Source organism: Micropterus dolomieu, unplaced genomic scaffold, assembly GCF_021292245.1.
Source record: "Micropterus dolomieu isolate WLL.071019.BEF.003 ecotype Adirondacks unplaced genomic scaffold, ASM2129224v1 scaffold_223, whole genome shotgun sequence".
NCBI lineage: Eukaryota > Metazoa > Chordata > Actinopteri > Centrarchiformes > Centrarchidae > Micropterus > Micropterus dolomieu.
Window position 1 is genome coordinate 2123 of NW_025744215.1, and position 26569 is coordinate 28691.

The 26569-nt window shown below is 41.1% G+C and overlaps 1 protein-coding gene across 1 annotated transcript; it reads right to left on the minus strand.

Moving 5' to 3' along the window:
- Window positions 1–4187: 4187 nt before the first annotated feature.
- LOC123967292 lies at window positions 4188–26569 on the minus strand. The gene is made up of 8 exons (XM_046043353.1): window positions 26352–26569; window positions 25185–26223; window positions 24880–24927; window positions 20006–20471; window positions 12777–13252; window positions 11262–11771; window positions 5562–5963; window positions 4188–4623 (listed from the first exon to the last, which is right to left on the minus strand). Exons 4-8 carry the CDS (start codon window positions 20453–20455, stop codon window positions 4203–4205), a joined length of 2259 nt encoding a protein of 752 aa, XP_045899309.1. The 5' UTR covers window positions 20456–20471; window positions 24880–24927; window positions 25185–26223; window positions 26352–26569; the 3' UTR covers window positions 4188–4202.

A 26569-nucleotide genomic window follows, 5' to 3' on the forward strand; every position in this document is an offset into this window, starting at 1 on the left:
TAATATTCTGGTTTTTGACAAGATACAGGAGTAACAAGGAGAGACCTGGGCCGAAATGGAGGAGACAGTAAAGAAAGTGCTGGCGGAAAAGTTACAACTGCAGCGGGAGGTTTGAAGCAGAGAGCCCACCCCACGGGCAAACCTGGAGGAGAACGAGGCCAACAGTGGTGAAAAGAGCCTGAAAGGATCCAAAATATTCAAAAACAAGGATTTCACTGATGTTGTCAGAAGAAAAAGGAAGAAACCGATGCTGGATCTGACAGCAGCGAAAGAAAGGGCGTATTTTGCCTGTCAATGTCATGAAAAACAGATCATCCATCCCCAGTCCAAAACATCAAAACATGTCATCTCCAACTTGAATTGGTAACTTCATTGTGACACTAATCACAAATGAAACAATTACTGGCGCAAGTCAGTTACTGCAAAGGATTTTTCATCACAATAAATAAAAAATCTGGAGCTGGACACCTTCCAATACACCGAACATCACTCACAGGAAAAGAAAAAATTATGCTGATCCTGAAAACAACTTCTTCCTCAACAGCAACTGTTGAACAGTTTAATAGCTCAGTCAAGACTGAAAACCATTAATTAATTAAAACAGCAGAAGCTTGTATGCCAATTTACAAAAACAAGTCATGTCATGTTCGTCTGTGAGGACCTTGAGCATCAATTTGTTTAATCCGAATAAGCCCAAAATGACTTTATCAATACAGTGTACAGTCTCGGCCTTTATCGAGTTGGATTACTTCCTGTTGTGCAAAATGAATCAATAAAATATGATCATGGTGTTGTCAGAGGAAAAACCCCCTAGACTGGGTCAGAGGATTCATGGGCCTCCACTCTCACACTCAATTCTCTTGGATGTAACTTAATTATAATACTTAACTTAAGTCTTAGATGAACAGTAGTCTTTCACTTGTAATGGTATCTTTCAATGAGACAATGACTCCAGTGAATTCAAATCAACTCAAGTTTAGTGATAATTTTAAACAAGTGAAAATAAAAATACACGTGTATCTGAGCTGGTCCCAGGGAGCAAACTCGTCTAGCTCTGCATTACAGTGATTGATATGTCCTGTTTCGCTCCTCCTCTTGTGGTTCTTAGGGTCAGACCCACCTCCACCTTCATCTCCACACATGTGCAATATTAATAAAATAATAGTGTATACAACTCTACACCACTTCTAAAGAAATATGAACACCTCCTAAAGAAATACACTGAAATGCGGCATCAGAAATAAAACATCATCATAATATTAGCAGAACTGTTTGTGCATGAAACCGTCACACTGTTGGTCAACATTAACACATCACATGCTGACCTTCAGAGTTGCAGCCTCCTCACAAGGGCCCCTGTGTGTTCTTCTTCCCTTATCTGTTCGTCCTTACCCGGGCCTTCTATGTTTATAAATCTTAGTTCACTCCTATGGAGTTTGACTCCAGGTGTTATCAACTTTATGTGAAAATTCAATAAGGCCTCATTGTCTCTCGTTTTGGATGTCTAATTAATTTTGAATCATGGTCGTCGGCCTAACTTCCCCTCCGGCCTTGCTGGCTGTGTGTGTGTGTGTGTGTGTGTGTGTGTGTGTGTGTGTGTTGAAGTCTGTGTCTGCCTACAAAATATGAAGGTGGCATCATGAGAGTGTAATAGGGCTGAGTGAGTGAACTGTACCTCAAAGGTCAGTGTATCTTTCAAAAAAGACTTTAAACATTATTCTCATAAACATGCTAATCATATCCTAATCAGGCTAGGCATATATCTTTAAAATAAAAATATTCAACAGTGTCATTTGAGTTATTACGCTAAATGATGTAACTCATATCAAAGCCGACGCTCAGGAATGATCAGCCTCACATCTGACTGAATGGAAATGGTGATAAATTATGTACAAAGTGTTTCTTGATGACAGACTCTGCCGCTCTCTGACTTTAATTGTCTCCATAGTAAAAAGTTATTGGGGGAAAATAACAGATTCTTCACTAGATGGTGAATCAGAAAACAAATCAAATATAATCTACTCTCTGTCTTAACCGCTATAAAACTCCAGTGAGGCCGTGATGTTTTAGGTCAGTCCGATCAGCTGCAGCATCCGATCAATAACCAGTGGGGGCCTTAAGAATTTAGGGGCCTGTTTCAAGAGCCCCCCCCCCATAAAAGACATAACAAAAAAAGAGAAAATTTGTGAGAATTTAAGTAGGTTTGCCTTAATAATGGTATTTATTTAGACTTCAACTTAAATGCATTATTTTCACTTTCAGAATCATTGACAGATCAACATATAATAACCCAAACAATTCCCTTACAAAAATTAAACAATCATTAATTAAATAATAATTAAAAACATTTTTGCTTAACAAAGTAATCTTTTTGTTGTTACATTTTTACTTCTGTGATCTTCCAAGGGGCATTGGGGAGTTCTCAGCAGCCACTAGCGGTGCGGTTCTAAAATTGCAACCAGGCGTGTTCTCGTACGCGTGCTCGCTTGAACTTGTGATAATCCCAAACACAACCGCTTTCATACGGAAATCCGGCAATAAACACGGAAACACCGGCATGCAGGCTGTGGCTTTTCTCCAGACATGTTCAGGCTCTGTTACTTTCCCCACTCAGAGGCTCCGTACTTTTCATTCAGCGCAGCGAGCCGCATATTGGCTCAGTATTGCCAGAAAAATAGTGACAGCGGCTATAGAGAGACAGGGAGACAGCTTCACACAACATGCTGGAAACTCAGGTAAACTCCTACTGCAACGTTACAGTAATATTTTTATCAGCTTGAGGTTGAACTGGATACATAACTTTAGTATTTTTACTTTTACAATTACAGCATTTAGCCGACGTGCTACATCGGCGTTAGCTCGCCTGTCTGCTTTTCAGTAACTAACTTTACTATCTGTGTATCTTTCACCGGAGGCTCAGCAATGGGAGCACGGCCAAATGTACTGGATGATAATGAAACGGTTAGTGAGCTAGAATGATAATTATAATGAGATCGTTGTCACAGTTTATAACAGTTAGACCGCAGTAAGTAACTTCACTGTGTCGGTGGATGGGTCTTCCTCTGTTTTGTTGCAGTGGCAGTGTATTATGTGGGTCATATCAGTTACAGCGACTGAGACGGTGGAGAAGCTGTGTACAGGAGCAGGCCTGTAGCTTGAGAACGTAACATCCCACAGTGACGTGGGGGGGGTCTTTAAAACCGCCGTCTTTCAAACAGACCCTCAAACCAGATGATGCTATACAGCATAGGTTATGTATTCAGTTTTTAACAAAATAAAAAACAAAGCATTCTCCCCCGACTTTTTTACTAATAGCATATTCATAACAGAACATCGACTAACACCAGTCTCTCCTGCCGAGTGGATGCATCACTGCAGTGTCTTTCTACAAGTTTCATGTTGCTGTGCTGCTTTAGAAGATACTTCAATACATTAGATTGTCCGCGGTTGAAAGCTTTTTGCTGGTTGCACAAAGTTTACAGCTGATGACAACGTTCTTTGTTAAACTGTGACACAATAATGGCATTATAGGCCTACTTCCAGCTGTAGAAAGAACGCCTCTCTCTCTCGTTCCCCATTCTTCCTTTATCTTTTTAAAGGTGACTTGAACAACATAAGGTCCGGCTTCTTGACTTGAACTGCAGCTGACCTGCCGCGTTTCTTGGATTACTAACAACACCGTCACTGTAACACGTTACTGCCCAACACTGTCTGTCACACCGCCAATGTCCATAACTGATATCCAATACGGAGACGTCAGCAGGTAAAATACTTCAGTAAAGGCTGGCTCTCGTGTATCCCCGCTTGTGGCTCCTGGCTCCTCAGAGATTCCTCCTCACTCCTCAGAGCACAAATAATGATGATTTGTGCTGTTTTCTTATCAAGTCATGGAAATAACTGATGGTTAAATCATACAGCTCCAGGTATCCAGCAAAAGCCACCACTAGTTTGTCCTCATCTATTGTGATCTGATTGGACAATGGGAAGAACACCAATGATGTAGAAGTAATAGAAAATCATAAAAAGGGTATTTGTATTGTTTGATGTGCAACAGAACGGAGAGAGATTCCAATAAAAGTGTCCCTTCAGTGGCAATAAAAGTATATCTTATCTTTCTTATCTATCAAAATGCAATGCAGCTTTTAGGCTCAGTGGCAATAGTTTTTTTCAATTTGGTGCTCACACTTTCATACCAACTGCTCTCATCTATATTCATCTTTGTGTAGTTGTATGGTTTTAATGTACTTGATGCGACTGGGATCCCAGACACAATCCTCCTCCAAACCACTCTTCACCATTCCACAGTCAGGTGGCACCCAGGCGCTGTCATAGCCGTTGCAGTACCAGGTATACTGAAGTGGATGGCCTTGATAATCGATCTTTTTCACTCTCCCCACGTGGACCTCAACCATAATGACGACCTTGTCATACTCAGGGTGATTATGGGGATAGCGGCTAGCTTTCTCCTGGTCTCGGCTGAGGTAGACGCCGCGGCCGAGCATCCCGCCTGCAGACTGACGAAAACCTTCGTACTTGATGGCTTTAGCAGCCTCCCTGGTGGTCCCATGGTACATGATGTATTTTTGACCTCTGTACCCCTGGTTCAAGTTGATGCCAATATCACTGTAAGAAAAAGGATTATTAGTGTCAAGACTTCAGAAGGATTCCAGGTGAAGAGACTAAACATTGCAAATAAAATAATCCATAGATGAAAATTAAGAAATAACTGAGCAACACACTACAATGTTTAAGGTCCATGTAAAGTTCTGGATGTTTAGCCTAGCTTAGCACAAAGACCGGGAGAAGCAGAGGAAACCTGTCTGCGTAGCTCCGTCAAAAGTGACAAAAAAGTCACATTGCGAGGTTCAACTTTTTTACCGGGCCACCAACACAAAATGCTTTTCCTCTAGTGTCACCATAAGTTTGTCCTTGATGATCCCCTGAAAATTGTTCTAGTGCCACGATCGGCTCCAAATGTTCACTGATCTGGTGAAATGGAAATGGAAATGCTTTTACGACCACTCAAAGTGCTTTTACACTACATCTGCATTCACCATTCACACACATTCATCCACTGAGCCTAAGTGCTCAAACAGAAACTAACACTCAGACACATTCATACACTGGCTGAACAGCCACCAGGGGCAATTCGGGGTTCCGTATCTTGCTCAAGGACACTTCGACATGCAGCCCGGAGGAGCCGGGGATTCGACCGCCAAACTTTTGATCAACAGGCAACTCGTTCTACCTCCTGAGCCACAGCGCCGTCAAAAGTCTCAACAACTATTTATATGGATTGCCATTACAATTGATACACATATTTTTGCCTCCCTAGGGATGAATTTCAATAACTTTGGTGATCTTTCAGCACCGTTATCAGGTCAAAAATGTAACTTGGCCAACACTTTGGTTTCTGACTAAATACCCTCAAAATGAATGACATTCCCATCAGCATGTACTTTATCTTCAGTGCTAACTAGTGAATGTTAGTATGCTAACATGCTAAACAAGGATAGTACAGGGTGGGACCCTAATGGTTAACATTAGAGCTTATACAGTACCTGCTATGTAATGTTTTAATGTACTTGATGCGATCGGGATCCCAGACACAATCTTCCTCCGAACCGTTCGCCACCATTCCACACCCGGGTGGCACCCAGGCGGTGTCGTAGCCATAGTCACGCCAGGTATACTGAAGTGGATGGCCATGATAATCAATTCTTTTCACTTTCCCCACTTTGACCTCAACCATAATGACGACCCTGTCAGACTCAGGGTGACCAATGGGATAGCGGTTAGCGTTCTCCTGGTCTCGGCTGAGGTAGACGCCGCTGCCGAGCATCCCGTCTGCAGACCGATTAAAACCTTTGTGCTTGATGGCTTTAGCGGCCTCCCTGGTGGTCCCATGGTACATTATATATTTTTGACCTCTGTACTGCCGGCTCATGTTGGTGTCAGTATCACTGTAGGAAAGAGGATTGTAAGTGTAAAGATTTCAGAAGGACTCCGTGTGAAGAAACTAAACATCACTGCAAATAAAACAAATCACAAAGAAACTATGCAACAACAGTACAGTATTTAACGTCCATTCAAAGTTCTGGATGTTTAGCCTATTAGCACAAAGACTGGACAATAGCCAGTATTCAATCACAGGAAATGTAAAGGGCTGCAGTGGCTCACTTCAAAGAAGCTCCGTCACAGAGCCGTAGCGCAAGCATGACTTTGACAGGCGGAAGGAAAAGTAGTTCCTATCAACCGAGTAGCAGCTGAATCAAAGCTGTTCACAGGCTTTTCAAGGACCCTCCCTTCTCTGTTTCTGATTGGCTAGTAGTCCTTAACTAGGAACTGCCCATGTGCAACTCCCAACAAAGATCATTTAGAGACAAGATGCATCACTCCATAGCTAAAACGAAGCCTTCAACACAGGGTGAAAAGAGGAGCTGCAGCAATGTGCAGTATAACAAAAAATATGGTGTTTTTTGAAAATAAACCACATAAACCTGTTCTGGTACAACCCCTAAATAAGATTTTGAACCTGAAAATGAGCATAATACCACCTCTTTAAGTGTTAACTAGTGAATGATAGCATGCTAACATGCTAAATTACTGTAGTATAGGGTGGGTCCCTAATGGTTAACATTAAGGCTTATATCTGCTAAACATCAGTATATAACATTGTTCATTGTGAGCATGTTAGCATACCAATGTTAGCATTTACCCCAAAGCACAGGGGTGTCTAAGTACAGCCTCATAGAGCTGCTTGCCGTAGGCTCTTCTTAATCTAAGATAAAATTTATTTATACCGCCCATAATCACAAATCATTTGCCTCAGGGGGCTTTACAGACACTCTCTATTCTTAGAACCTCGATTCAGAAAAGAAAACACTCCTAAAAAACTCCTTTAACTGGTAAATTAAATGAAACCGACCATGTTTTTACTATAAAACTATCCCATGTCAGTATAGAAATTGTGTTTTTCTGCTGTGCATATATTTACAGAAGGTTGTGTTAAATGGATTGCTTCACAGTTTTCCAACAGTCACAGTTTGCTCTCTGTCACTTTCTGACTCCCCAGATCTGCCATCCTCTAGCTCTCTAACAGATGCCCTCTGACTTTCGTCATGGTCCTGGTTGGTCACTGGCTTGTTGGCTTTCTATGATCTAGACTTATATCCACCTGTCTACCTGTTGCCTGTTTGTTGCCAGCCAGCCAAATTATCTGCCTGCCTGTATCTGCATGTACGGCAGAGGCTCATTAGTGTCATCTGCCATCAGACTCCAAAATCTCCTATTTCTGCCGATAAGACTCTATTTTGATGTGTACATGATATGTATTTTTATATATTTGATCCTGATTCTACTTGTTGTGTTGATTATGGATTCTAACTAATTGAATTTTATTATTTTTCTAACTTAGCTCTACATTCTCCCACTGCTGTCAATTTAAATAAAGGAACATCTTATTTTACGGAAGCTCAAATGATTGAACTGTACATTATCTCCCTATTCTGTCTGCGTTTGGGTCCAGCCCCTTTACCCTATTAAATCGTTTACTGCTCATAATTTATTTAAACATGTGCGGATAAATTTTTATAATAGCTTAGCTTCTGATAAAATAACAGTTTGGCTGCAGCTCCTTTCTGGGATCAAACACAGTTTCAAAGGGTGAAAAAAAACTATTACCATTAATCAGCTTTTATCTGTCAGGAAGCTCCTAGTGGAAACAGACTCAACATATTCCCCTGACGGTTTAAGCGCACACTTTTTATCAGACTAACTAAATTCATCTCTCTTTATACTGATAATATTTTATGTAAAAACACAGACCGTGTGTGTTCACCTACCTCTTTCCAGGTCCCACCAAGACTGCAGGCTGGGAGTTCACTTTCGTCTGTCTTTTACTTTGTTTATTTATGAAGATACAGGTTTGGTGACGGGGAAAACCCTTTACTCCTCCCATATCTATTTTCATTATGCACCTGTTATCTTTTTCAGCACATCAGCGTGTAACTGCGGTATTTTAAACAAGCATGTTTCCCGTAAATGTGGCCACTTGGTAACTTTACAGTGTCCACCCCCATTTTAAATTTTTTAAAATTGTTTTGTATCTTTTTGGTTGTTTTTGTGTTACTGTAGAGAGTTTGCATCGTGCATCTCTTTGTGCCAGTGTGTGTCTCTTTGTGTTTGTCACAGCATGTCTAGTGAAATGAGTTCTCTTCATTTAACCCTTCATTTAAAAGCATTATTGGGCAGCGACTGTGCAGCCCAGATCCAGTTCCAATCCAGTGCCTTGGTCAAGGGCACTAACAGGAGAATTAAGCAAACATACTGTAGATGTTTGGACGGTAAACTTTAGCATGCTGTCTTGTTTTGCTTTCTCTTTTTAGCAAAAAGGGACTTTCTTAAACTCCCTTATTTGCCCAGAGGCTCACTTGGCAGATAAGCTGTATGACAGTGGAAAAAATTAATCAGACATCAAGAGGAAACAGTTGTTGCGACTGAACCGCTGGCAGATGTAATTATGGGAGTTATGGGACTTTCCTCTCCTCCCTCCTCATGTACATTGGTCAGCAAGGGTCTAAGAGTGTTGCAGACTACTCAATAGATTTCAAGGCCCCATTTTAGAAAGCAGGATAAATGTAAACTCTGAGGTTGTTAAGCCTGAGATGAGGGAAACTCTGGGTTATCTGTTTCACAGACTGAGATCAGATAAACCCCAGATGAGTAAGTCCAGCAACTTATGCTGTGATTCTAACCTGCATGGGAGGAGTTTTACTAATCCTCCCTTCCTGCAGAGCCTGAAGCACCTTTCTGCCACACAGTTTCATTTCCTCATTCATACAGTTGATTTCAGAGCACATTCATTTGAAGACATTTTTGGAAACAGATATTAGTTCGTTACCCAAACATGATCTTTGACATGACTGCTTTTATGATCAATCTTCCATAAATGTAAGGACAGAGACATCAATTTCTACATATCATGGACTCTTCCTCAGCTCAGAATAAAATATAAAGGTGCAAACTAATATGTACCACCATCATTTGTGTAAGTTACTGATGGAGCGTCCCTATCATAGTTGTCATGTTGGAGATGATGTGAGTGAGGATGATGGTGCTGCAGCTGAAACGACTAAATTAAGCCTAGTTTAAAAGTGAGTTTTTAGTTACGATTTCATTTAATGCAAAATGAATAATATTTTTTAATGTTAGATAGACACCTAAAAATCTACAATCAGTTTGAACCCAGACACATTTTCAATGGCAAATCCCCAAAATATGCTATTGGGTTGGACTGTAACTTTGCATGTGTGACAACTGTCTTTTCTGTTTGATTCACATTTTCATCTTCAGTTACTGCCTCCAGAATTTTGTCCTCAGGTTACAGCTTTATAAACATAGGCCTATTTAAAAAATCCCATGTAACATAGGCTAATGGTAGGCCTATATGATTCCAGTCCTTTATGGAAATGCAAGTCTGGTAAATGATGAATAATAAAGAGACAACACTCCTTCCTTCACTCCTCTACCTTACAACTTTACTTCAAGGATGATTGAACAGATTAGTAAAGAAAGTAAAACTAAAAACAAAATGGTTAATCACACAGTTGAGCTTCCTTCAAGTGCTGTTTAAACTTTGGTGTCTGTGTCTCTTACAGTTAATCACAGCTTACTGAGTGCTAGTCATGAGAAAATAATGTGTGCTTTGATGTGGGAGAACTGAGAATAGATACTGGTTTCATTTTCCACCTGCAGCTGTCTGCAAAGTCCATGGCTGGACTGGTAATCTGCCATACCGTTTGCTACGTTTGCTACGTTTGCCATCAGCTGCAGTACCCTGCGTAGTGCGGGCACAGGCACCTGAAGGAGCGAAAGAGCTATGGTGGCCTAAATAATAAAGCTACTGATTACTGTATTATATTATATTATATTTTTATATTGTGAATTATCACCTGCCACCTAAATTGTGTGCTTCCCTTTATAAAAATAAAGACATTCCCACCATAAACTGGTGCAGGAAATGTCTACAGAATGCAGGAAATTAAATTTAATGCTAAAAATCTTCTGTGGGAGGACCCCCGCCCTGCAGAATATTCAAGTAACACCTTTTTGGATGGCTTCACAATAAGCAGATTAAATATAAACAGATAAATTGTTATGATTGGATAGGAAATCCACCAAAGGCTCAGTCTTTGCAAGTAATGACGGGTCACGGCTCACCCCTTTGTGCCAAAACTCTTAGTCAGTTCAAAGGGAACATGTCTCAAAGCAAGATTGAGGAGAATTCAGGGGCCTGTATCCCGAAGCAGGTTTTGAGCTTATTGCAGTTACATATTCACACAGTCGCAGCCGTAAGAATAAATGGGTTTAATTTTGTTACATGAGGCTGAATATTATGAGCATATAGTTTGGTAGGCCTATTGAAATTAAGTTTGATATGAATGTGTTTATTTTAGGTTAGTAGCAATCTTACATTATAGGTCATTATTGGTACCATTATTTGAGCACATTTTATGGCGTGAATGGATTTTAGGAAAATGTCTGGAACACTTTTAAGTGTGTTAATTAACTTAATTAAAAGAGAATTTTTTAAAAGTGAGTTGGAACAACTACTTATTCATGCTGGAGGCTTTCAATGTGGAAACGCAGACACACAGCCGAGCTGAAGAATAACGCTAAATAAGGCGTGTGGGAAAACTGTTACCTTATTCTTTCAGCGTGTCTACGTTTCCATATTAAAAGCCTCCGGCACTGAATAAGTGGTTATTCCAACTCAAACCACACATTCATATTATAGGCTCTGCCTGTTAGCTTAGACATCTTCTTCCTGCATGTGTCAGCTATAATATAAGCTGCTGCTAATATTACAGTTCACGCATTCTTTGTAAAATATGCCACTCTGCTGCCAGTAAAGTTGTGATTGGTCATCTGCTGCTTAGACCGCCCCTTTTATGTGAACGCAATCATGGCTGGGTTGACTTACTGAGTTGATAACCAACTTCGTGGGACAGCTCATCCCGATCATGATTGTTAGGTTTAGTGAAGCCAGATCACAAAGAGAGATCCTGGATATGTTGAACTTGCTTCGTGGCGCCGGCAGCAGGTCTTTCAAAATCAACAGTACGTAATATTGTGAAAAGTTTAATTTGATGACATCTCTGTGCGTAAAGGGCAATATCAGTATGTCTTTTTATCAAAACATATAAAAAAAAAACATTTGAACATACAAAATAAAATGGATAAAAGCGCTTGGAGCTCACATGTAGCCCTGTGCACCGTATCGATAGGAAGGTCGGACTGGACGTGGTTTGATGGTATTAATAATCTCGATTTGCTCTGGATCCCAGACACAATTCTCCTCCAAACCGCTGTTCACCATTCCACACTCGGGTGGCACCCAGGCGGTGTCGAACACTGGGCCATATCTGGAGTCATGCCAAGTCTTCTGACGTGGATGGTTTTGATAATTAATAGTGATCACTTTTCCCACGTTGACCACAACCTTAATGACGACCTTGTCATACTCAGGGTGACCAATGGGATAGCGGCGAGCTTTCTGCAGGTCTCTGCTGAGGTAGACCCCGCGGCCGAGCATCCCGTTTGCAGACTGCTTAAATCCTGTGGCCTGGATGGCCTGAGCGTTCTGCCTGGTGGTGCCGTGGTACATGATGTACTTTTTATCACTAACTGGCTCAGGGAGGTCCAGTCGATTTACCCCAAAGGGCAAATCAAAGTCATCTTGAGGCCAGTGGTACTGCATGCTGGACGCACTGTAGGAGAGAGAAGTTTATTACTGTAGTTTCCATGTGAAGAAACTAAACATTGCTGCAAATAAAACAATTCAGAGGAAAAAATGATACAACTACATGTAAAAATATCTAAGGTCCATTTTCCGTTCTGGATGTGTTCAGCCTAGCTTAGCACGCACTGCGCCCAACGCTTGCTTAGCGTTGTTTGTGAAACCAGCATAAGCCTGCCACCAGCCGAGTTATTTCCTGTTTAATTTTGTGTGTCCTTCCTAGTGTGTGCTGTCAGCTTTGTTTCCTGTCTTTGTGTTCTCTAGTTGATTCTTCACACTTGCCCAATTGTATTAAATTATCCTGCCCTCCTTGTGTTTTATAGTCTGCACGGTTCTGTTTGTCCTTGTCAGTTTGTTACCAGTTACCTGTAGTTTTGTTTTTTTTGATCAAATAAACACTGTACATTTTATCTGCTCCATTCGAATGTCTGCATCTTGGGTCCAAATCCTAGTTTTCCTATGTCTGCCAGTATTGTCAGACATAACACTATCTGCATGCTACCGCTTTCACCGTCTCTGAAACTGTGATTGGTTTAAAGAAATACAAACAAGCCAGATCCCCCATTCAACCAGAATGATAATGGTTTCAGGTTCAAAAGGGTGATTGTTTACATCTGAAAAAAAAATAGGATCAATCTGCTTTTATCAGTCAGGAAGCTCACAGTTGAGTCAGACACCTAAACTTTCCATCAGACTAAGGCCTGTTCAGACTGCAGGCCTTAATGCTCATTTTAAATTGTTTCTGCATTTATCCAATCTGTATCGGATTTGGACCACATATGGACGTGGCCCAATTTCGAACTGGAAAAGATCAGATTCCACGTGACTTCACCTGTTCACACTGTCATAAAGATCTGAGTCACATATGGGCAAAAGAATCGGATTTGGGTCACATTGGCCTGCAGTCTGAACGTAGCCTAACTAACTCCATCTCCTCATTGATAGTATTGATAATATTATCTGTAAAAATACACACATAGCATGTGCGTAGCCCCATGCATCATATACATAGGAGGCTTGGACTAGTTGTGGTCCGATGATCCTTATGATCTTGATTCGATGGGGATCCCAGACACAATCCTCCTCCAAACCGCTCTCCACCATTCCACACTTGGGTGGCACCCAGGCGGTGTCGTACGCCGGGCCGTATGTAGAGTCATGCCAGGTCTTCTGACGTGAATGGTCTTGATAATTAATAGTGATCACTTTCCCCACGTTGACCACGACCTTAATGACGACCTTGTCAAACTCAGGGTGATTAAGGGGAAAGCGGCGAGCTTTCTGCAGGTCTCTGCTGAGGTAGACGCCGCGGCCGAGCAACCCGTCTGAAGACTGTCGAAAACCTGTGGCCTGGATAAGGTAAGCATTCTGCCTCGTGGTTCCATGGTACATGATGTACTTTTTATCATTTACTGGCTCAGGGAGGCCCACTTGACGTACCCCAGACACCAACTTAAAGTCATCTTCAACCCACTGGTACTGCATGCTGGTTGCACTGTACGAGAGAGAAGTTTGTTAGTGGAAGGTTTCCTTGCAAATAAACTAAACATCACTGCAAATAAAACAACACCAGAACCAGACATTAATAAATGATACAACTACATAAACAACATTAAGTCTGTTATAGTCGAACATTAAGTTCTGGATATGTTTAGCTAAGCCTAGAATGCAGAGGGGAACTGTCAGCCTACCTTTATTGAAAGTGAGTGTGAGTCTCCAGTCACGCTTGTGGCTCTGCCGTTGCTTTACCTAGTAAAAATGATCAGAAACAGGCTGTGTTTATAGGGGCATGTTTGAATACTATATCCAAGAGTTTGAAGGCTCGTCAGATGCAAAAATATTGCACAGAGGTTTTTTACATAATACAACACATCAACTATTCCACCAGCATATCATTCCATCCATTCTCATCCCAAGGCGTCAAATACCGGCACTTTCAGAAAGCCTGTCGGTATTTGATTCACCCTTCAGCATCTGCATGAGACGCCCTGGGCTTTCAATGAACTCCAGTGTAACCCATCCGCCTTCTAAAACCAAAAGTCAAAGTTGTGTTGTAAGTTACAAAACAATACATACATGACTTATGTCACATAATGAACTTATTTCAACCCAAACCAAATATCACCATCTAGCCTACAAGTCCGCCATAGGGGGTTGTTGTTTTATGTGTGTAAACTCAGCCGCCATCCACAGAAAGTGGTTCATCAGCCAGTAAACCGCGGACATATTTTGACAATGTTGCTTTTTGCAGATGATATACAAATCTATTTGCCTGTGAAATCCAATGATAAAGCCTCAATACAGTCCTTGTTTAACTGCCTGAGAGATCTTAAGATATGGCTGGATCAGAACTTTCTCTGTCTTCATGAAATTGGACTCACCCTGCAGCATCCACTGTACCTGTAAATTATATATATCATTGTTTAAATACACAATGGGTTTTGTTTGTTCTTTTAACATTAAGATATCATCACTGTCAAACACAAATTAATGTGTATACCGTCATATCTACCTACCGCATGGATATAAAGCAACATGTTAATCAGTTTTTTTTTCAGCACCCTTTGCATTCTGGACCATTACACTGTTGTCTACTGTCTCAGAGTCAGATTCCTTGTATGTGTACACATACCTGGCCAATTAAGCTGATTATGATACATATACAGAGAGACATATGCATGTAAAGTGTTAGTTCACTCACCTCTCCAGGTTCTTCCAAGACTGCAGGCTGCGAGTCACGCTTTATCAGGACCTTCAGGCTTTGGGAGGATATTCACTTCCTGCACCGTACTTTCGTTTAAAGTCAGAGGATGTATTTGTTTAGGTGTGGGAGGGATTTTGGGTTTCTGCCATCCAGCAGGACAGTGATCAGTGAGTTCAGGCTCTTATGCAGATGTGAGCATTGCACTTGTAGGACTTTCCTTCCTTATTAGAGCACAAATTCATGTTTTTACTGTTGGGTGCCTGCAAGAAAGATGTTAAAATGATAATTTAGCACTCATCTGACGCAGCTAGCAGCAGTGGCAGATGAGCTGCATAACAGAGAAGAAGAAACAGGTTTGGCAACTTGGAACTCTTCAGAGCTTCATTCCAACCATTTGTACTCAGGTTTCAATGGTGCCTGTGCAACTCTTCATTTTAATAAAGCAGCTTGTTATTTCCTGTAAATGTCGTCATTGTGACTCTACGGCTCATGCTAACTCGCCAAATTGATTGTAGAGATTTGAAAAACGAGAACATACAATTGTTTTTTATTTCATTATAGTAGTTTTTATTTCTCTCTAGAAATTGTGCATTTCTTTGTGTTCATTCTCACATACACAATCATGCACATTTAGTGCAGGGTCTTTCAAAGTCTGAAACTGTGGACCTTCCCTGAGACAAAGCTTGGAAAAAGTCACCCCTCCATCCCGCTTTGGTTCACTTGCTTAGTTTCACTCAATTTTTTAAGGGATCATGATTATGTTATTTGGTTCTGTAAAGACTCAACAATTGAGTTTGACATAACTTCAGAACACATAAAAATGTCTGTCCTATCACATTTATTAGTTTCTGACTCTGGGAAAGTGGGAAAAACAGTGAAATTCCCCAAAACTACTGTATCTCTGAAGTCTCTTTAACCAAGTCACACACTTAGGAGATTCTATGCGATCTCTTTCTGATAACTAATGTAATCATTATCACTGACCCTTCCTGAAACTGTGTGGAGCCCCCCTGGGGAAGATTTGAACTTCTCCAGGTACGGAAGGCAGAAACTGTTCTGGCACGTCTATCAGAGTCCCGGTGCATGCTGCCCCTGTCGCCCCAGTCTATATGGGGCTGGAACTAATCAAAGGTAATGGGAAGCAAGTGGGTGATTGGGTGAAGTTGGCCAGGTGAGAGGAAGGTGTAATAGGCGGGTAGTAGACTGAATGAATGAATACTGAGATGCATTGAGGTACAGGTGCATTTTGAAAAATCAGAATATCGTGAAAAAGTTCATTTTTTAAAAAGTGAAACTTTCATATATTCTAGATTTATTACGCATAAAGTGAAATAAAATTTTTTGTTTGTTTTAATCTTGATGATTACAACTTACAGGTCATGGAAATCAGAAATCCATATCTCAAAATATTAGAATATTAAACTAAAGAATGTAATACAGGAATGTCGAAATTAGAGGAGCCCTTAATCTCCTTTAGTCTGATTCAGCACACACAAGCACAATCACAGGACAAGTCATTGACCCCCCCCTCCACAAGGAGGGTAATCCACAGAAGGTTGTTGCTGAAAGGGCTGGCTGTTCACAGAGTGCTGAATCAAAGCATGTTCATGGAAAGTCGACTGGAAGGTTAAAGTGTGGTAGGAAAAGGTGCACAAACAGGGATGACCGCTGCCTTGAGGGGATTGTCAAGCAAAGCTGATTCAAGAGTTCGGGGGAGCTTCACAAGGAGAGGACTAAGGCTGGAGCCACCAGGCACAGACGTGTCCAGGAACCGAGTTGCAAGAGTCACATTCCTAGGGTACTTCTCAAGTCTCTTATTTATCGTTTCCTCGCTTGAACCGGAAGTTGTTCGGCTCCGCCATCTTGCAGACCGTCCCAAAGCTCTTATTCGTGCTCTGAGGATTGAAGAGCGATCTCTGAGGAGCCATGAGTGAAGATACACCAGTGCATCCTTCGTGGAAGTCTTTTACTGACCAACATGCCCCATAATGGGTTGCTGTTATATTGATTGGACGCTGCAGCTGATCGGACTGATCTGATGCATCACGGCAGATAACATTAAACTTAAGTTTATCACTCTAAAGTCTTACATGTGAGTTGTTTTATGATTCACTGTCTAGTTAAAATCTGAGTTCATTGTAGGTCTGAACAACAAAAGCCCCACACACAACTTTCTTAATTTGTTAGAAAGATTTTTCTTTCTTTTATTTCTCCCATCAACTTTTATTATGGAGACAAAGTCAGGGAGAGTCTGTCTGCAAGAAACACGTTTTACATCATTTATCGTTGTTTCTATTCATCACATGTGAGGCTGGTCATTGCTGTGTTTAATCCAATAGATGACAATAAAAAAACACGTAGCATAAGGAGTGGGACAAGTCACTAAACTGCACTAAAGTCTCTAATGAAGCAAGCAAAGGAAAATAAAGCCTGCACATCCAGCAGATTCTCACCATCTGTATCTGATAAAAGCAGCCGGCAGCTCTGCGAGTAGCTGCTGCGCTAAAAAAAATAATTGTTGGATTGAAAGGATTGAACGCAGTGATCGATCAGTGACGAGTGATGTGACTTGCAAATAAAATGTATGCAGTAGTGTTAAAGGATATCAGAAGAGGAAATAAACTGAAAGCCTAAAACTGAGCTACAGACTTTGATATGAGTTAGATCATTTCAATTAGCATAATGAATCAAAGACACCATGATCATATTCTGGGTTATTCAACAACAAATTCACAATCAGAATCGATAAATATAAATGCAGATAATATCAGCATTGTGCCATTGCTCATACAGTAACTCCAACACTAGAGGCTCTATCTCTAAAATCAAACAGTGACTTCTTATTCTATGTTCAAATTCCTCTGAATCTTTATTGTGATTTGGAAAAGCAGCGTGTTGATTATATTACTAAGTCAGCTGACATATCTTTTGGCTTCATCTGTGTGGAGCTATTTTCAGTGTTCATTTAACAGTATTCCAAAGGAGGTGTGGTGAAAGTGTGTGAAATGCAGCCAATGGGCCCATGATGCTTGCACCTCAGTCCATGCAATTTATGTGTGCCAGAACTGAATACACGTCTGATTAGTCAGATACAGATGTACGTCGTACAAAAATGTGAGTGTGTTTAAACACCACATCTGTTTTATTAAGAAGCAGGGCTGGATTGGTAATCTGGCATACCGGGAAAATGCCCGGTGGGGCCGGGGTAAAATAAATTATGTATTTATATAACTAAACTAACTTATATAACTAAAAATGGGCCACCAATCGATCCATAAAGCATGGACAACAGTCCATTGGGAAATTTTCTATACTGACAATGGCCTGGCCCAATCACATCTCTTACTAGCCCCCACCCCCTCTGCTGTCTATTTCTTGCGTTGCGGACCAAAAAAAAAACATTCTTCAGACGGAGGCCGCCAAATGCGCAAAAATAACCAATATGTTTGCTGCCGGGACTGTAGTAGCTTTAACATCAGCTGCAGTACGTTGCGTAGTGCAGGCACAGGCACTTGAAGGAGTGAGGGAGAGCCGTGCCCACTGCCGGGCAGAGGAGGAGGCGTGTGTTAGCAAAACAGAGTGACAAAGTGACAGGAGGAGAGTGGAGGTGAAGTGATAAGCATGGAGTAGCTACTAGCTACTACTATTACTGCATTTTATATATATATATATATATTCTGAATTGTCATATTCTGAATATTCTGCTTCCCTTTATAAAAAATAAACACAGAGAGACATTTCCACCATAAATTGGTGCAGAAATTGTCTCCAGAATGCAGGAAATTAAGTGTTCAATGTTCAAAATCTTCTGGGTGAGGAGCCCCAGACCCACCTATTGAATATTTCACTGATAAATATTTTTCCTATAGGCCTATTACAATATATTCTTGTCTTGTAGTCATGCCCACCAATCTTGTGTAATGTCACATCTCAGTGTTTCGTCACACCCCTAATCTGACCCCCTAACTGGAAGAATGGTGTAGCCAAAAAATGCCAGGGCCGATTTTTTGTCCCAGGCCAGCCCTGTTAAGAAGTTAAACATTTAAGCAAGGTATCTGCAGCATTCCATTAAATTACCATAGATCTATTTTCACTCCAGAAAATGTTTGATTTTAAAGGTCAAAGAAAGAGGTTGTGCCACTTCATGTGTGCTCTGCCAGCATTTTTGTTTTGAATGAAATTATTTATTTTTCAAATTCTCTAGGCTTGATTGTTTTCATTTTTAATTTGATTTGATTTTGAAATTTAAATCAATATTCACAATTAAGTGTTCTAATTTTTTCTTGTTTGATAATCCAGTGTGACAACTTACCTGCCGATGGGTCAAATTGTGCACACTCTATTAAACAGTCTACACCTCCATAATGACATGAGATTTCCACAGTCAGTGATCATTTGTCCACTGTGTTTTATCAAGTCCAGATTCAATGCAGCGTCTACCAGGATATTTTAGAGAACTTCATGCTTCCATCTGCTGACAAGCTTTATGGAGATGTTGATTTCCTTTTCCAGCAGGACTTGGCACCAAAACCACTAGGAACTGGTTTGCTGACCATGGTATTACTGTGATTAGTTGGCCAACCAGCTCACTTTACCTGAACCCCATAGAGAATCTGTGAGGTACAGTCGTGATGTCATCCATGTCCACCCTATTCCTACAAAACAGGAAATGCTGAGGCCGGCCCCTCCCCAAACACTTGTCCTGCATGGTGGAACTGAACAAAGCAACAAACAATTTTAAGTATTAACACAGAAAAACAATTAAACCAACTGAAATTACCTTATGACTGTGTGTTTAGTGTGAGAAAACAGGCCACACGCCTCATTTCTTTATGAGGCTATAGCCTGTTGACAAATAGGCAGTAAAAAAGGGATTTATTGATTGAGTGATTTCATTGAAAAACTACATACAAACCCTTTAGCTCTAATACTAAATGTAATTATTTGAATGGCAAATGGCTGCATTTACATAGCTCTTTTTTCTTTAACGCTTTATAGATTTTGCAAGGTCAAGAAGATATCAGCTGCACCTCCTGAGCTGCATTCCACCGCTGTGTTAAAATCCACATGTTGTGGTTTTTCGGCAGTTCCAAGGGAAAGTTATCTCTGTTACCATGACATGTTAAACTGTTACTTTGACACAATAAATAGTTTGGATGATTTCTTTGGTAGAAAATGGTTGCAGTGAAGACTGTTCAAAAGTGAGTCCTGTGAATCCAGAGTTAAGGGGGTGGCGAGTGGCTTTTGAGTTTCAGAGGCAGATAGAAAAATAGAATAATACACTCATCTTACTTTCAACACATCAGAAAGCAGCTCAGGTTTAACATGACCCATTTATTTTCCAAGTTACAATGACACAGTAACAAAATGTCATTTACTTTTTATCCAAATAAAAAAAATTTAACATTTTTGAAACATGATTTGAACATTCAAAATAAATTGTTAACAGCTCGTAGAGCTCACATGTAGCCTCGGGCACCCCATCCAAAGGAGGGTTGGACTGGGCTTGGTTTGATGGTTTTAATGATCTGGATTCTTTTGGGATCCCAGACACAATCCTCCTCTAAACCGCTCCTCACCATCCCACACCCGGGTGGCACCCAGGCGGTGTCATAGCCATGGGCATGCCAGGTCTTCTGAAGTGGATGGCCTTGATAATTGATGGCGATCACCTTCCCCACGTTGACCGTTACCTTAATAACCACCCTGTCAGACTCAGGGTGATCAATGGGATAGCGGCTAGCTTTCTCCAGGTCTCTGCTGAGGTAGACGCCGCGGCCGAGCATCCCACATGAAGACTGCCAAAAGCCTGTAGCCAGGATGGACTGAGCGTTCTGCCTGGTGGTGCCGTGGTACATGATGTACTTTCTACCACTAACTGGCTCAGAGAGGCCCAGTCGACCGACCCCATAGGGCAGATCAAAGTCGTCTTCAGCCCACTGGTACTGCATGCTGGTGTCAGTATTGCTGTAGGAAAGAGGATTGTTAGTGTAAAGACTTTAGAAGGATTCCATGTGAAGAAACACAACATCATCGCAAGTAAAACAATGCAGGAATTAAACTGCAAGCAGCGTTGGACGGGCCCTCGCTCTGCGACGCATGACGGAGCTTATGGCGGCCGCTGTGCAGTTGACGGAGGTCGTCAACGCAGATCTGAATTATCACATGCACCTCACAAAAGAATTAAACGTGATGACGGTGTCACACAGAGTTTACTTCCTGTTACCAGTAGGTGGCACTCTGACATTGTGTCAATATTGGCATATAGATGTGTTCAGGGTGTGACTCTTATCAAATATGTGAAATTTGGTACAGATGTGAGCATGTACAGTGAAATTAGAACAACTTCCTTTTTCATGGCGAAGCATTGATTCTCGACGCCACGCCAATGACACAACCTTCAACAAAAACTCACAGATAGCACAACTTTTCATCGTCAATGCCTTTAGAAGGCACAGCAAAAATTTGAAGTCGATCCAATTAAATCCCTAGGAGGGGTTCGTTAAAGTACCCAAACTCTAAATTGCCAAAAAAACATTTAACCCAAAATAATCGACTTCCTATTGGGTTCAGGGCATCACCCCAAGAGGCTTTTTTGTACTTCTAGACATGATATATCTGTCACAAAAGTTTCGTACAGTTTGGAGAAACTTGGCCCGGGGGCTGCTCTGTAGGGGGCGCTAGCGAGCCATTTTGCCACTCCCATGCACAAAAACCATATGACACGTAAATTTTTGCCACCCTTGAATTTTGTGCAACATTTTGGAAGTTTTCAAGCATGTTTAGGCCACCAAAAGCAAAACCGACATGAAATACTATCCAGAAGCTCCCATTTGAGTAATAACTCCAACAGTTCAAAGGCTCATCAGATGCAAAATTACTACACAGAGGTTTAGATATTTTGTTGTGATGATGTAAACACTAAAAGCACTGTCATGCTAATCTTCTTCAAATGGAGATTGTACGTTGTTGTGCTTTACCACATCCTCTGTTGCAGACTGAAAACTCATCTGTTCAGACTGCATCTTGTCCTGTTATAATAACGTGTCTCGATCTGTTATTGTTTCTAAACGTTGCAATTAAAGCAGATCAGCTTATTTATTTAAACTGATGCACTATTATTGCCCAATTTTTGGGTTGTAGCCACATAGTTGAATGCTTATTGTACATCACTTTGGATAAAAGGGTCAGCTAAATAAATATAATGCAATGTTGGCATACTGAGGTTAGCATTTACACCACAACAAGTGCAGCCTCACAGAGCTGCTAGCCTGGCTGTAGACTCTTCTTATTCTAAGATTTAAACAAAAATACAGGTGAAAGACTTTAAATTGTATAGTCAACAACATTGCATTGATATAACCCAATAGCACATATAACAAATTTGTCTCAAGGGGCTTTACAATCTGCACAATATACATCATTTATTTCAAGAAATACTCACTCACATACTACTTTTCCTGGCAAGTAAAAAATGTAGCTCTCAAAGACCTTGCAGATGGTTTCTACTGAAACACTGTCTCTATCTTGCTGTGCGTTTATTTATAAAATCTTCTGTTAAATGGATTACTTGCATTAAAATGTTGTTTTTCATCATTCATGACAGTGTGTGGCACAATTTGTTTGAGTTCTGAGAAAAACGCTGTGGTTTGAAAGAGCGCCACCACGACACATCTGCTTTTATCAGTCAGGAAGACATGCCAGCAAATTCCACTGAAGGTTTAAGAGCACATTTCCCATCGAACTAACTAACTTCAACTCCTCGTACATGCAGTATTGATAATAATTATTGTAAAAATGGATATTTTTAGAGGATAAAATTCAAGTGTGTGTTCACCTACCTCTCCTCCTCTCTCTCTTCCTCCAAGAATGCAGGCTGTGAGTTCACTCTGCTTTTAATAAGGGAGGAAGTTTCATAAATGCGCGGTCAAGCTTTAGTTTCGTTTCCCTGTTGGTACTGTTTTATGACTTTAATTCAAAATCAGACAGGATGTTTTTATTTGGGTGGAGTCAACACACCAATGGTATTTTCTGTCCTGCCAGCCAGCACAGGGATCAGTCACATTATAGTCAGATGTACAGTAAGTGTGGGAGTTATAAGACTTTTACGTACTTATTAGGTCACAGATGTTTTTACCACAAGAAGAGCAGATTTATACAGTGGCAAACGCTCCACACGGATCTCGTGTTTTTTTCTATTGTCTCTTCACAGGAGGCTTGAGTTTAATTTCAGTAAAATATTTCTTGTACGTCATGATTTATTGATTCTGTTGGAACTGGGTATCACTGGATAATCCGTAATTTGTTTGTAATTCAATTTGTTTCAAAACAAAACACAAAATAACGAAAAAAACAATTAAAAATGGTGCGTTTGTGGTTTTTGGCAATTGTTTTTATTTTTAATCCTTTTTGAAAGAGGGTCTGTAAACTTCAATCAATTCGTTTTTCATCATTAACGGAAGTCACGTGGTGATTAGCAAGGTGATTAGTGTTTAATAAAACTAAACTAAAATAACAGTCTTTAGTAAAACCAAACTAAAACTGGGTGCAGAAAAAACAGTTAGCTGAAATTAAAAACACATATATAAAATAATAACATTTGTAAGACCTGTAACTTCAGATTAAGATAAGTGAACTAATGGTTATCTGTATAGCAGTTAGCCTTTGTATTGAAGTTATTATTTATTTAATTTATATTTTCATTTCATAAGATATTCAGACTTGCTATGTGGGAGCTCAACCAGCAGATGTCACTCTACCCCCTTTTGCGCACCTCGAGGGAATCCGGTTCTGACTTGTGTTTATATCAAAGAGAAGGCCAGCACTGCTACCAAAGGAAGCTAAGTTTATTTATTTATTTCAAAAAGAGACCACTGGTCTCTGCCACACAGACCACCGGTCGCTGCCACTAGGGGCGCTAAAGACGGTGGTCGCTGCCACACTGGTCGGTGTGGTCGCTGCCACTTGGGGTGCTAAAGACGGTGGTCGCTGCCACACTGGTCAGTGAGGTCGCTGCCACTAGGGGTGCTAAAGACGGTGGTCGCTGCCACACTGGTCGGTATGACGTCGCTGCCACTAGGGGCGCTAAAGACGGTGGTCGCTGCCACACTGGTCGGTATGACGTCGCTGCTACTAGGGGCGCTAAAGATGGTGGTCGCTGCCACACTGGTCGGTGTGGTCGCTGCCACTTGGGGCGCTAAAGACGGTGGTCGCTGCCACACTGGTCAGTGAGGTCGCTGCCACTAGGGGCGCTAAAGACGGTGGTCGCTGCCACACTGGTCGGTATGACGTCGCTGCCACTAGGGGCGCTAAAGACGGTGGTCGGTTGCAGTTGGTTATATCTACTGTAATACATCTTTATCACAATTCTTCGTTAAGATATTATCGATTATGCCTACTCTTATTGTTGCACTATATATTGCAGTTTGTGTGGTTATACCTACAGTAATAGCCTACATCTCTCTATCTTTAGTCCTTGCCTATAACAAGGCCTGTGTTATCACCTGTAAATGAAAGTGTGTACATCTTTCAATTCAAATTAGCTTTATTGGCATGAATGTAACAACATTGCCAAAGCATCATATATACACAACATAAGAACAATCAGCCCCATACATTTCATTCTTTCTATATCACAATACTTTGTAAAATATACTCTATTATATCTTATTGATGCACTGTAGGCCTACAGTATATTGCAGTTTGTGTGGTTGTAGCCAATCTACACTAGGCTACATCTATCTAGATCACAATACTTTGATAAATATAGCCTACAATATTATCGATTATGCCTATATTCTTATTGTTGCAATGTATATTGCAGTTTGTGTGGTTAACCTACAGTACTAAATCTCTCTATCTTTGGTTCTTGCCTACAAGAAGAAGGCCAGTGTGAAGGAAAGTGTGGTGAGTCATGATGACCACTTGTTGGTTGAGTCCAAGCTAGACTGATTTTAACAATAAGATATTTCATCAAAAATTAGTTGGCTATATTTAACAAAGTATTATGATCTAGATATATTTGTTACTGTAGATAGGTTATACCCTATCTTCAGTGTGGCAGCGACCACAGTCTTTAGCGCCCCTAGTGTCAGGGACATTTTATATCTCAAGGAAAACAAACTCTCCTACTGTGTGTGTGCTAGGTGTCTGTTACTTGGTGGGGTGCATGGGTGTCTAAACTTATATGGGTGCACGAGGGTGTACGTGTGTGGTGTGTGTGTGTGTGCAGAAGTGTGAATATGTTAATATCTATGAATGTGTATGTTTGGGAGTCTCCTATCCTCCGGTGCCCTCCAAGGGTGATAACACTTAAATACTGTCCCTGCAAAGATCAGGTTTAATCCTTTCCCACTCATTCTTTAAACAGTATTACCGTGTTGTTGCAACTGTTTTACGTCTTCTCGACCTTCACTGGCCTTCACTGTGTTCAAATACAAATTCAGATTAGCTTTATTGGCATGAATGTGTAACAACAATATTGCCAAAGCATCATACAAACGACATAAGAAAAATCAACCACATTTCATTAAACAAGTCATTAAAGCGTAAAGGACTCAAAGCGTATGTGTGTTTGTGTTATATAATATATATATATATATATATATAAAATAAATAAGCGTGTGTGTTTATGTTCAAAAAATTTAAATATATTAAAAATATAAATAAATCAAACATCACCTCATAGCAGGCTATATTGTCTCTTGCCAGGCACCGCGGGAAAAACGCCCTGGAATGGCGGATCCATCCTTGGAAGTTCTCCACTGGGATGTCAATACACGCCAGCTCCATTGCCCTTAGGAGGTTCTCTCTAGTGTATGGTTGTCTGTCATAAACCTGCCATCTCCACGATGAGAAGAACTCCTCTATAGGATTCAGGAAAGGGGAGTAGGGTGGCAGACAGACGTTTAAAAAGTGGTTACTGTTGGTGGTGAACCACTCTGATTTGGTTTGTTCTGTGGAAGCGTACATTGTCCCAAATGATCACATAAATGTGATGTTCGGGCCCAGGATGGTGTTGTTGGCGGTCCAGGAGGATATCTTTTAGCTCCTCTAGGAAGGTTAGGAGACGTTGGGTGTTGTAAGACCCAAGGACAGCCTGCCGGTGGACAAGCCCCTCCAAACCCATGGCCGCACAAAGAGTAATATTACCCCCCCCCCCGTTGGCCAGGAACCTCAGTGATGGCTCTTTGGCCAATGATGTTACGGCCTCTTTGCCTTCGTTTCTGCAGGTTGAAGCCAGCCTCATCCAGGAAGAGGTACTCATGAGGTCTGGCCATCGCGTCCAACTGTAATATCCTCTGTGAAAATGTGAAAGTGCACAGGTGTTCAGAACAACAGTCAATCAGGTAGCATAGTATTGTCCAGAAGTAATGTAGGCCACTGAGCAACACAGTATGTTCACTAACTGTACTGTGAACATGGATGTATACTTACTTGCACATACTCGTAACGTAGGTCTTTGTGTCGTGCAGAGTTTCACTCAAAGGGAACCCTATAGACTTGTTTCATCCGCATCTTTTGGCGCCGGAGAACTCGGTCTATTGTGGCCAAGCTGACATCATCAATGCCCTCAAAGTTCACATTATCGGCAATGACTTTGTCTCTGATCTCCCGGAGTCTGATGAGGTTGTTCTCACGAACCATATCCACAATGAGGGTTTCTTGTGCCGCTGTAAATATGGCAACCCTCCCACCTCTATGTGGCATTCTTTCAACTCTAAAGAAAGAAACGTGTTGTCAATTGACATGTTTTACAATACAGTAACAACTGATTTGAAACTAATAGACTACTTTCACAGGCTTGTAAAATTGTATTGTGACAAAGAAAGCAATAGAGTACAATACCTGTTGTGTTGTGTGAATGCCCTGATAATGGTGGCCACGGTGAACCTACTCAGGTTTGGACGGACTCTTAGTCCTGCTTCAGCCATTGTCATGCCATGGACAATGACATGGTCAATGACTGTTGCTCGCATCTCGTCCGTAATGATGGTGCGAGGTTGTCTTGCTCTCCCTCCTGGACCTTCTCCTCTCCCTTGTTGGCCTCCTCCTCTTCTTCTTCG

Excerpts from the sequence above, each read along its gene's own strand:
- LOC123967292 (XM_046043353.1), bottom strand. The coding sequence starts at position 20,455 with ATGCAGTACCAGTGGGCTGAAGACGACTTTGATCTGCCCTATGGGGTC. Across the intron at positions 11,772-12,776 it reads TGGGGCTACGCACATGCTAT|TGCGTCCAGCATGCAGTACC; the intron begins GTGTGTATTTTT and ends TCTCTCCTACAG. Across the intron at positions 5,964-11,261 it reads TACGGTGCACAGGGCTACAT|TGATACTGACACCAACATGA; the intron begins GTGAGCTCCAAG and ends TCTTTCCTACAG.